The 13,536-nt window shown below is 34.7% G+C and overlaps 1 protein-coding gene across 1 annotated transcript in view; it reads right to left on the reverse strand.

The window, feature by feature from the left end:
- The window catches only part of LRP1B (LDL receptor related protein 1B), a 1,778,947-nt gene that overhangs the window by 588,270 nt on the left and 1,177,141 nt on the right, over positions 1-13,536 (reverse strand). Inside the window, exons 24-27 of the mRNA XM_057745031.1 lie at positions 11,431-11,628; positions 9,761-9,965; positions 1,270-1,434; positions 745-989 (exon numbers count right to left, since the gene is read on the reverse strand). Coding sequence (XP_057601014.1) covers positions 745-989; positions 1,270-1,434; positions 9,761-9,965; positions 11,431-11,628 — 813 coding nt within the window. The remainder of the gene's footprint in view (positions 1-744; positions 990-1,269; positions 1,435-9,760; positions 9,966-11,430; positions 11,629-13,536) is intronic.

The following is a 13,536-nucleotide window of genomic DNA, read 5'->3' on the forward strand; positions in this document are numbered from 1 at the left end:
ACTGTGTTATTCAATATCTCTATTGAAACAGCTAGAAGAAATAACAACAAAATGTTTGTTGCTCTGGGAGCTGGAAAAATAGTTGTACATTTTTTCTGTTCCCTGTTTTTCTACATTCTATAACTTAACTGTAATGAGCAAATTTTATTTTATAATGTTAAATAAACTCCTAAGCATTCCTTTAACTAACATATGGCAACTTTTATGCCATGTGCTAGTGTATGAAGAATGATGATAGATGGTTACCTGAGTGTGGAGAGAATAGATTTGATAATCTACTCATTTGACTGCACATGAAGTCTTTTGATAGATCAAACGTATTACTCTTCTTCAGATTATGATTCACATTTTATTGGCACTTTTCATTTAAAAATTGGTATGATTATAAAAGAATGATGTTAAGGCCATTCTGAGTTATTTACATACAAGAAAATATGTTCAAAAATGTCTTAAAACAGTAATGTAACCTAAATTTCAATAAAGGATGCTAGGAAAATAATATGATGGCAACAACTGCATAAAACCCTAAATTTCTAAGATTTTTCTACTTATTTCCATGTAAAATAAATAAAAAAGGAAAAGAAAAAAACCCCAAGCTAATTAAAATAAAGGCTGGAACCACTTCCATCATGCAATATATAAAATATTAATAACTGTTAACTTACAAAAGTTATTTTACAGTTTGAATATTACATGATTAAGGTGAAAATAATTTCTGATGGTTAATTCATAACAAGCACTTACCCTGTGGCTGACGACTGGGATGGTATATCTGAAGGTCAAATGGCTGTGCACTGGTTTTCTGAATCACAGAGACATTCTGCCCTGTCCACTTATTGGCTTTTGACAATGTGTTGGTCCTCCAGTCTGTCCAATAGACATCACTCCCATATAGAGACACAGCAAAGGGATGAGAAAGGTATTCATGACCTCGGATGATTTCTATCATGCCTGTTCCATCATAGAGGGCTGAATAAATGGCATCTGACCTACAGAAAAGGAAATGCATCAGTAGTAGATGAGAACTCGTTCAAACAGCCCAGTGATATGATCATACTACTTAGATAAATGACAGAAAAAACCTGCATAAAAATATGGTCCTGTATCTGATTTGCAGAAAGATTTAAAAAAACATCATAAAAAAAAACAAAATCACCAGTTTCAATGTCTACATACATGATACATGCATGTTAGGACACTTTGATTTTGTAAATATTATCTAAGGAAGGTAAAAACAGAAAATACAGAAAAAAAATCATTTTTTTAAACCTGGCATCTGTCCAAACTATCCTTTTTTCAAAGTGGTCCACAGTGAGTCCATTAGGCCAAGCCCCTGATTTCATATCTTTGTAGATGGTTTTTCTCCCAGCACCACTCATGGAGGCTGATTCAATGCGAGGAAAATTGGCATCCCAATCTGTCCAAAAAAGAATTCTGGAGAAAAACAAATAATACCATTGTTTCATTCATTCCACAGATATTTATTGAGTGCCTACGACATGCTAGGTACTGGTTAGGTAAACAATCACAAGAGAAACAGATGCATTATCTAAGCTCACGGGGCTTAGAGTCCAGTGGAGGAGACAGACTAAATAAACACACGAATACATAATTACAGCTTCTGAAATATGTTCAAGAATACTTTTGTTATGAGAGAGAAGAGCAGGTGAGTGCTCTACTTAGAGAAGGTGATCAGGGGAAAGAAGCACTTTGAGGAGGTGATATTTACACTGAATCTGAGCGGAGGAGAGCAGTATAAAGAGTGGGGCATGAAAAATAAATGAGAGATACAAAGGACCTAATGGGGGAAAGAAAGTGGGTGCTTTGAGGAACAGAAATAAGGTCAATGTATCAGAAACATGGCAGTGAGGAGGAAAGGGGAAGAAGGTGAAGTTAAAGAGGGTAATCTTATGGACCTTGCAGGGTAAGGCAATTATTTGGGATTTTATTCCAAGGAAATAAGAAGCACATTTAAGAAGGGGAGAATCCATCATATACAAATGGATTATAGTGAGGCAGGAGAATGGGTACATCAAGTGATTATTTTAAAGGACCAGGCAAAGATGGTAGTGGTTTGGATATGGCAATAGTGAAGAGAAATGAACGGATTCAAGGAATATTTTTGAGGTAGAACTAACTGCCAGGACTAACCGATAATGGGATGTAAGGAATGAAGTAGAGAACAGAATCATGGATGGCTGTCAGTTTCTTGTTTTGGCATACTCAGAGTAGGGTCAGGCAGAGGGTGTGCAGGGAATCCATTAAGTGAAAAGGGAAAAATGGAAGAGAACCAGATGTTAAGAGCTGGGAACTGAGTGTGGATGGATGTGTGTAGCTATCAAAAGTTTAGTTTTGAATTTTTAGACCTTGAGATTTTAAGACATAAAAAAGGAGCTTTCCAGGAACCTGTGTGGTACTCCAGGGTGAAGTTCAGAGAAGGCAGCAGAGTTGGAGACATGAATTTGAAAGTATTCTGCATAGAGATGATGTTTAGGTTCACATGACTGGGACAGATCAGATGACAGAGGATGCAGAAGGAAAACAGAAGGATATCATATACTTTGATTTATACAAACATGCAATTGTTATAATACAATTTTTTTAACTAATCACTATTTGTAATTCTACAAATTCATGGTGTATAAACAGTTCCACACGATAGGCATCAAATGTTTCATGCTGCACATTTGATTTCTAAGGCTATTAGGTAATGGATGGTTTATGTTTAATTGACAGTGGCCTAAACTGCTGATGTATGTTACTATAGTATATATAATATAGTTACACAGCAATTCTGGAATCATTACAAATTGTTAATGTTTTTTGAGTGCTTACTATATGCTAAATACTATTTTCAGTGCTTTACATAGATTATCTCATTTAATCTATCATGAGGCCATGGTTAAAGTTATGCATCTTTTACAGATGAGAAGACAAACTTAAAGAAGTTAAATTACTCGACCAGGTTACATGGCCAGCAAGTGGCAGAGAGAGTTGGGAAACTGGATAGCTTAACTTCTGTTCTCATGCTTTTAACACCTAACTCTTTAATGTCATGTCACTAAATAAAATAACAAAGGGAAAGCATTTGGTATTGGAGTAGGAACATTGTTGGTAATCAATAAATGGTAGTTGCCTTCTCTACTTTGGTAGTAGAACCAACCCAATGGGTAGCATGGAGATCTGGGGAGGGAGAATGCAAAGAACTGGAAAGACAGTGACAGCAGCCAATACATTTTCCTATTACTGTATCCATTCTGACAACATTTTGGTCAGAAATGGTAAAGTCATTAGTAAAAATAAATTTGTTTTCATTATAATTGTATTTAGTTTTGCTATTTTGCAATTCTTCCATTACTGTGAATGATCCTTAGGTATACGAATTTGGTGGATTACCCTGGAAAAAGGAAACAATCCTCTGGAACAAAATTCAAAATGCAATTCAAACTCTCTTCTCTTTAAAAAAATTATATGTATTTAAGAAATGTGGAGTGATGTAAACTATTCATTATGACTTCAATTTTTGAGCTGTATATAGTCTCTTATAGATATAGGATTTACAAATATAAAATGATTAGAAGACAATACAAAACAAAATGTTAGAAATTTAGTACGTATACATGCTAAAGGCAAGTGGTGAACAGGGAAGGAAGATATCGACCTTCTTGATAAGAGTTTAGGATCCCATACAATTTAAGTGCTAGACATTCAAAAAATGTCATTAAATAATTGTGTCAATTGTTAATAATGGCAATGCATCAGGCAAGCTTGGAATCAAATTCGGGATCTGTCACTGACTCCAGCATACTTAATCCGATTCCACTTGCTTATCTGTAAATAAAACTCTAACAGAACCACTTGTTGGAGTATTTGATGAGGTCACGGATGCAAACAACTTAACACACAGAATGGCTAGCAAATAGAAACATTGGTGTTTGCACGAGCATCCACACACATATGCATTGGAAATATTTTTTAAAGGCAAAATTTCAAAGTCATTCCAAACTATTAAAGAAATGGAGAGAGAGGGATAGACACACACACATACTCCCTCCCCTCCACACACACACACACACACACACACACACACACACACAGACAGACAGACAGAGGGAGGGAGACAAAGAATGAGGATTAATACTAATGTCAATATTTAAATGTTACAACAGCATGGCTGTGAAGGTAGATTAGGTTTATAAAGTAAGCATGAGTCAAAACCATGAGAAAAAAATTCAGAGGAGTAGGTCATAGGAATAGGTTTCTCTCATAGAATGTCTCTCAAAAACTGAGTTTATATTAAAAAAAAAGTTTTTGTTTCATGAGCATCTTTAGGAGTTTCCATAGCTCTGGTGGTGGGAACATATCCACAAAAACAATATCTAAATTATTCATTGTTTAACCACCAAATATTTGAATAAGTTAAATAAATTATTTGGGAAGAACAAAAATGAACGTTAATATATCAGAGGACAATGTATTGATAATTGTTGAATCTGGGTGATAGATATGAGGGAGTTTGTTTTACAATTCCTTTTATTTTGTGTATTTGAAAATTTCTATAATAAATGTTTAAGAGTGTAACTAACCCAAAATTAAATATATAGATAATTTTTTAAAATGTACCTGAGAATATTTATAAAAATCTTATCATTGGGATTCTTTTTCTGAAAAGACTAATGTTTAAAGATAGGATTGATTTGTACGAGGAAATGCTAATTACCTCGAAATATCAATACTATATATATTGCTTATAAGTTACCTCATGTATAATCTGTTACTAATTAAATAGAAAATAAAGTTTAATTAATATAAAGCTGGTAGGCTATTTGGTTGAGTAGTTGAATGTCTTTCTTGAAAACAATGAATAAGAAATGAATTATGTGTTTCACTTCAAATTTAATTTTGGATGGACACATCTTTTCAGGGACACCAGCTTGTTGTTTATCACCTTCCCTTTAAACTTAACATTAAAAAAATCAGATTATTTTAAGAAATAAGACCAACATAGCATTGATTAAATTTATGGTGATATCTTGACAAACAAGGTAGAGAGATTTGCAAGTTTGAAAAAGATTAGGAAAAATAATCTTTGAAAACAAACACAGTGAATTTGAGAATCATAAGCAGTCTGAGTATCTGTGGATAAGCCACCACTAGATCTAGACAACATTCTACTCCACACTCTGGCCTGATGACCCAAAGACATCTGAAGCACTGTCTTATGCCTGTATAACAAATAGAGAATTGGTGTCTCTCTTTTAACTTTCTACCTCCTTCTGCCTTATGTAGTTACAGCAATTCTAACGTGCATATAAGTAACCCTGCAATTCTGCATTCTTTATACGTAGGTTTACCAGAAGCAGGCACTGTAGACTTTCAAATGCCAGTGGACAAAAATATATGGTTTGGGACACTTTGAGGAATTATAAAATAAGTGGTCCCTTCATTTCTTCACTAAATATAGCAGCATTAAGCTGTTTCTTCTGTAGTGGTCATTATAGTCCCAATCTTTTATTAATTTAGGTGGGAAATTGCCAACACTTTTTATAAAATACATGTTCTAGAATTAGTTCCCCTAAAAATGTTCTTAACCTTGCCATAAGTCAGTTTACAATCAATTTTAAAAGTTGATTTCAAGGGTCATTGTTTCATAAAATTCTAGGCACTCTTTTGTACACTTTACAATGTGGTATTTTAAAAGAATCATTTTTACCTTATTACCTTCTTTTTATGGCTAAAATGTATTAGCATTTCAATGACTGCATTATTTCTCCAAGTATACAAAGACTGAAATTCCCTTCTTACAGGACTTATGGAAATGTTCAACCATGATTGCTTTAAAAAAGAGACTACAGTCGACTGATTCTACAGTTTCTGCATTCACCGGTTAGTCTGTAACAGGATTAAATTGGGTCAATGGGCCATGAACAACTTGTACCATTATGGGCACAAAAAGGCTATTATCATCTATCAGGTCAAGTTGCAGAAGGTGAAAATAAAAGATCTTGGCAAAAAGAGAGCTTTCTTATCTATAATCTTTAGGTCTTCTAAAATCAACAATATTTTTTATTATTTTCATTTAGAAATGCTCCCAGATAAAATTAAAATTTTATTTAGATGTCTCACTAATCTTCACAATTACTATATGTACTTTCACCAACTGCAGTGGTCATAGCAGAGTCCAGTTATTAATGCAAATGAAAACTAAACACCAGCAATGGAGCAGGAAGACGCCATGCAATTGCAGAAACACAAAAGCAATCAAAGTTCAAGAACTGAAGTGAGTGCCTTGTAGATACTGAACTCCCTGGTGTTTGTTACTCCCTAATAATAAGCTTAATGTTTACAGGAGATTCATGTACTCTTTCAGGTCACCTTAGCAATAAGTGTATTCCTTTAAAATGGAATGAAAGAAAAATGGCTCCTCCCTAAGATTCCCAATTTAGCATCTTGGAATAACTTGTCACTTGGGACACTGGGTCAAAACACAGAATACTGAAGGAATGTGGCATGGTAGCAAATATGTCTTATAAGATAAAATGAAGGTCTGTGGATTCCAGGTTGAGGAAGCTAAGTAGTCGATTAAAAACATTTCTTTTTTGGCATTTGTGGAAAAGGTCACAGAGACCTTGACTGCTTTAGGAAGCTCATATGATGTAAACGTGTTTTATGGGGCTAATGTTATAGCCTGCTTTTTTTCTCAGCTGTGCTGAGGGAGCACAGTGGCTGGTTGCAAACCTTTTCTTTCATTCGTTACTGTCAAAAGAAGATGATAGTATTGCCCATCAGCTGTATTTTCCTATATACTTCACTCTTTAAGGTGTATCTTTGACATCTCATAAGTTTCATGTAAACAAAAGGTCTATTCATATGCATTAATTTACTTAATAAGCACTTATTGAGCACAATTAGATATATCAAGGGCAATAAAGGATTTCATAGCCTTGGAAGCAACTCTGCCATCAGAAAGCTTACAATTGAGTAGGAAAGGTAATAGTATTTACACAAACTAGATTTCTTGGAAAATTATTCAGTAGGTTTATCCTAAAATAAAAATTTTCAAAAAAAGTTTAAATGTCTTTGGAGCTCCCATAATTTTGATTCATAGCTTTCTTACATATTTCATGAGTAATTTGAGAGATAGGGGAAGAGTTATGTTTACTATGCTCTCAGCCTACCTTATGAAAGGTCCCATGTTTAAAAATTTCTATGAACTTTTTACCAAACTATCCAATAAGGCTGAACATATTTTAATATTTGCACTACATTTTTAAATTTAATTACTACATTTTAAATTTAAATGTACAATGGCTCTCACGGTAATTATATGAACCTCATATCTTAACCATGTCAATCCTTTATAAAATAATTTTTAATAATAAAAATTCTATCATATTATGATACCCAAACCTGTCAAACCTTTAATTTATTCCTAGAGTTAAGTGAATTGGTAATGTCATTTGAACTTTGGTCATTTATGCAAGAAATGATTTTACAAGTGTCATTTCTTCACCCATTAAATAAATTTATTACCACTGTAATTATCTTAATTAGCCTCACAATTTTGTAGTACCAATTAGCAGTGGAGGATATCACCTTTCTTAGAAGCATTATCAGGTTTTCCCTCCTCAGAGGCTAGCTTCCTGTACTAACTTTCAACTCTTAGACAATGTTTTACTACTGGAGATCCCCTTATATCACTCAAATAGTGCCTGATATTTTCATTCAAGTATCATTTGTGGATTGTGTGTCTTTTGCATTTCTGTTTTCTTTTTCTCCTCTCAGCTTGGCTATTCCCCAAACTGAGATAAATAAGTTCATTCTGAGCGTTGTCAGTTCAAAGCTATAGAGAATGAATCTTCAACTCCCAGATCCACTGCTTTGTTTGGTCAGACTATTTTCAAAAATTTTATACACTTGTTTTATGTATTTGTTTTTTCTCTCTGTGTGCCCTTTGCATTTTGGGAAACATTCACAGTTCTACCATGCTGGTATACTTGCTAAAATTACAACTTTCTCCAAAATATCACTTTCCCTTATGCAGAAAGTTTCTCATGCAGATAAGATGCTGGTACAACGTAGATAGGTCTAAAAGGTGAAAATTTCACAGCAGTAGCTGTTACATTGAGGGTAGAACCTCTGCTGCTGATGGACCTCTGTGGGAAGTAAAGGGTCAGGATAAGCAATCTACTTGTAACCTCAGGAAGAGTCTGTTTGAAAAAGGGAATTTCTCATTAAACATAGTTGACTCCTTCCTAGTGAGTTGTTATTACAGGAGGTAACGAGTGAAATGGGCAAAGCTTAAACTGTGTAAACTGGAGGACACACCTCCAGGCTAAAAGATACAGCTACCACTCTGTTGACTGTGGCCAGATTTCCCTCCTTTTTCAAAAGAAGCCAGAAATCCAGAGTTGTATGCAAAATCTTTCAATATTTAAAATTTTGGCAATTAATTCAAATAAATGTAAAATACTGTGGAAGGTAAAACAAACACAGCAATGAGAGTTGCCAATTTGGAGCCTTGCTCTAGACAAGCTGCCTTGCCCCTTTAATTTCTGTATCTGAATTGAGAAAAAGGAAAACAAACACACTTTCCAATTTATTGATTTCTGGGTTGTGGGCATACACCAGAGCACAAAGCAGAGAGTGTGAGTCAGGAAACTGTTAAAAACACAAGGCTCCCTTTTCTCTCTTCTGCCTCTCAGTAAACTCCCTCCTGGCAGACCCCCTCTTGCCTTGGTCCTCCCTACTAGACTTTGTATTACTTAAAGGTGCAGAGCAAAAAAAAAGTTTCCTTTCTACCACCCTTTAGACTGGACAATGACTTTGGATTTACAAAATAATTACCAAAGAAATAAACAATTAACAATAATAACAAAGTACTCCCATATAGATGAGTTATATATTATCTTCCATATTTTGCTATCTCCTCAAAACAACCTAATTAGAAAGATGTTGTTATCCCTGAGTTATAAAGGAGAAAACTGAAATCAAGGAAGATAATACACTTGAGTAGGTTCCCTGGAGGATAAGTGACTGAGCAGTCCTGGCGCCCTTGCTTTCTGGCTCCAACTCCGCTGTCTCTCTTCTGCTCTATCACAAAAGAATGCAGGGAAACAGTTGGGGCAATAACCTAAATTATACCTTTGACCTTGTTTTCCAGAATCATATGTCTTATCTTTCAAATGTCCCAATAGTCAGCATCTCACCACTGGACTCCTTCAAGATTACTCCAATTTTCTTTTAAACTAACTCCAAGTACATACAAATACAAATAAAGGGTGAGGTGGTTAACAACTGTGACTGTTTGGACCAAAGACTGGCCCGGTGGTTTGCAACCACTAGAAATAATTACAGCATCTCTTTGGCAGGTCAAAAAGAAATTCATTAAATTACTGCTTCAAAGTAGAGTTACAATAGCTTCCCAAAGGGCCTAATGCCCATATTTAGGAAAAAAAAAGTTCTATCTTCTAAAAGTAACTATGTAAGCAATCCTATAACCAAATTCATGGTAATAAACTAAAACTGGTTGATATATATAAATACACACACAGACACACATATACAATTATGCATATATGTATATGTATATATAAACATATACACATATATATACCTGTGCACAAGTATATAAACACACATACTTACATGCACAAAATATGCACTTTGACTCATAATTTATGAGATTATTGAATTCAATACTAATTTGAGAGATTATTTTTTAAGTCATAGTGAATCTGTGAAAGGCAAACTTCTTTACCCATATCTTGGGTCCAAAGCGATGGCCCTGGGGTGTTCCATAGCTCCTGCTATGAGTGTAGTTCTTAAGGAACCATCCAGTTTGGCCACTTCGATTTGGTCCAGATTGCTGTCTATCCAGTATATGTTGCCTGCTATCCAGTCAACTGTCAGTCCTTCTGGGGTAGCCAGGCCATGCTCCACGACCACTTCAATAGCACTGACACCTACAAAAACAAAGAGAAACCAACATTGTACCCATTCAAGGAATCTGTTAAGCACACAGGAAAAGGCCTACTTATCAGCAATATGAAGTATTTGACATTACAGTAACCTTGAGAGATATAGTGCAAAAGTGCTACCTGACACAGAGGAAACTAAGAAGCCCCCAAATTTAGAATTACTGATCTTTGCAGCAGAGATTTTTAATCTCTTAAATCCTTTCAGTGACAGTGTAACGGAATTTTTAAACAACTCTGAGGCTCATAGCAATGGTTAGGTTGCAAAAAAGTTATTTTGTGTTTCTGACTTTTTAGGCAGTACAAGGGATTCTGGAAATAATGATGTGCTAGTTAAACTCTGCAATATAATTCAAACGTTGATCTTCAGGGGTAGAATAAAAAAAAAGCCCACCTGGGGCAACATGCATCATAGCTAGTCAGCACCCACTCTTTTTCTGAAGCATGACTGGTAAGATCGCTGTTATTGCATTCAACCCTAGCAAAGATAAGCCCCACATCACATCCCCCCACACACACCTGAGCCATAAGAACTGCAGAATATAACATGTTCGCAAATAAGAGAAGAAACCAGTAGTGTGGTCTAAATCAAAATAAGCAATTTGGTAATACCCAGCACTATTGTTATTTATCTACTCAATTTCTTCTGAAATGCAAAAAATACATATATTTTAAAAACACTTTTTTCTAATAGGATAACTCTTTATAATTCATGACATTGCCTGTGCTTTTGTTAGACATTTTAATAGTGTGTATTTTTAAACAGTTAAGCATCTAAAGTCATGGATCTAAATCCATCATTTGAAATCAGTACCTTGTGATATGACACAGGACACAAATCCATACATAATTATATTGTATGTTCAAGTATTACATTTTTCCAAATTTCCAAAGGTGATTTAAGGAGGAATTTAGATTTTGATAGAAATACCTGGCCTTTGGAATGCTACACAGATCTAAGATTGTCAAGAGAATGACTACATATATTTATCTCAAAGCCTTGTTACTTAAGAAGGGCCTAGATTGGATAAAAGAGATGTCAAATTATGGAAAAAATTATTTACCTCGTATTAGTAGTCTCTTTATTAATTCATTATTTCTTTGAATTATAATGAAAGATGAAAACCAAATTAAAAAACAAGCTATTTTAACAATATGACTACTAGTATGTAGAAGACAGTCGATTTTTCTTGTAAATAAATTTCTTTACCGAATATGCATGAAAAAGTTCATAATTTGAAAATGGTATGAATAGTACAGGCCTTCAGCATTCCCCTCCCTTGACATATCTTCACACATATACTTCACATTCCTGGTTTTACACATATGTGGGAGAAGATAAAGAACCAAAGGGCAGCGATTAATCAAAATTCCTTCTGATTATAGCATAGTTTCCTGGAATTTCTAGTTAGAAATTAATCCAAACATTAAGTCAAAATTGTAATAGATGTACCTCCACTTTCAGAAAGCTTGCCCCGGTATATTCTGTCTTCTACAACATCTGTCCAATAAAGTAAACTTTGATTGAAGTGAAAATCAAGTGCTATTGTGTTTCTCAGTCCAGGAACAAGTAGACTATAGTCTCTTTTATGAAGATCAATCCTTCTGATCTCATGGCGAATAGAAAAGATGATGAATGCTTCAAAGGGATCTGAAAATAAATTTATTTTAACAGGCTTATGTAAATATTTATATGCTTTAGTAAGCAGAATAAAGTGCTTGAGGTCAAAATCCATTTATTTAAAAGTATAATTTATTATGTAATTTTGTCATTAAAGAAGCAATCTCTTCCAATCCAAAATTTAAAAGAAACTTGAAAAACTTAGGTTTATTTGTGTTTACTAAAATAAGGTATAAATGTGTTTTTATTCTTTTAATTTTTACACACCTGATTCTCATTTTAAAATACAATTGTTGCAATTCCAAGACAAAATATGATATTTTCTGTTTTAATGTAATTTTAGCTGACAATCCAAACTTCAGAAACATCAACATAGGAACTGTTAAGAGGTGAATAAAACTAACTCTGCCACTCTTAGCCCATCACATGACTCTAGATCCACAAAGGAGAGAGATCCAACAAAAGACTATTTCTATGAACAGAATTATTGGGCCAATAATTAGTGAATAGTCTCCATAAGAAGGAAGATAGTGGCTTTCTGCACAACCCAAGAAAATCATGTCTACCACTTTTCCCCCATAGTATTTTTTTTTTTAAAGCTCTTTATTGGAATATAATTGCTTTACACTGTTATGCCAGTTTTTGCTGTACACCAAAGTGAATCAGCTGTATTTATACATATATCTCCATATCCCCTCCCTCCTGCAACTCCTTCCCACCTTCTCCCTCATAGTTTTTAATCCTGGACCAGACCTGAGTAGGGAGAAAGAGAAGAAGCTCTGAAAACATATATGAGATTAAAGTTTTATATTTTTGTTTCTAAAAGAAAGAACATTTGAATACCCAAAAGTTACTAAAATTATCATTTTGAAAATGTATCAAGTCCTATACCAATTACTGTTGGACATATTAATGTGGGTTAAACATGAATTGCTTGATGAAAATACATTTTGAGGGAGGCATCCAGGCTCACAAAGATTTCACCTGTTTCCATGTTAGTGTCACCCTTTTGTGCTTTTCTTTATGGAAATTGGTTTTCCTATCCAAGTCTATACATGTCTGTGAATGTGAGCTGTTGTAATCACCCCTGTCCACAGTGGTTGGCTGAAGAGGTGGATGTGAGATCTGTCAGGAAGATGGGTTTGTAAACTTCCAGAGAAGTTTGCAAGCTGAAGGGAAAGAGTCTCTTTTCTTCTTTGGTCACAGATTTCTCAACCTAGTGTTGTCAGTCCATGTCAGTTCACGTCCTTGTAGTTTGTTTAAGTCTACACATGGTATTGTAGGAGAAGAGAAAAAAAGCCTCAGAAACAGAAGCAGTGATGACTAGGTGAGAGACCATGCCCTAAAGACATTTAAATCCATAGTTCCAATTATCCCTAAGACTAGCTCCTTCCTTCAAATTCCCTATACATTTCTCATACTTCCAGTATATAAGCCAATGCATTTAACTCTATTCAACTTCATTTGTATTGAGATTTGGTCAACGGCAACCAGGTTTACTGTTCTCATTAACCTTATTTCCTCAAAGAGGTCTTTCCTGATCAGTTATCTAACAAAAGTACATCTCCATTTTTCAATATCACCATAGCCTGTTTATTTTTTTTTGAAGTACACTTTAAAATCAATATTTCCTTGTTTGTCACTGATCTTCCTCACTGGCTTATAAACTCTGTTAAACAGGGATCTTGTCTGTCTTGCTCATTTTGCTGTCCCTAACAGCTAGCACCAGGGGATACATAGTATACACTGGGTCTTAGATTAAAAGGTCCTGGCTGCCCTGGGTGGAAAGAAGGCACCTGCCATTTTTTTCACTGGAGAGCTCTGCCCGGCACATTAAACAAATGTGTTCTGAGTGATTAAATGTGGAGAAGAAATGAATCCATCCTAAGGGACCACCTGACAGCTAGCACGGGAGAGATGCTGCCATGATCAACAGAG

Source organism: Hippopotamus amphibius, chromosome 8, assembly GCF_030028045.1.
Source record: "Hippopotamus amphibius kiboko isolate mHipAmp2 chromosome 8, mHipAmp2.hap2, whole genome shotgun sequence".
NCBI classification, from domain to species: Eukaryota; Metazoa; Chordata; class Mammalia; order Artiodactyla; family Hippopotamidae; genus Hippopotamus; species Hippopotamus amphibius.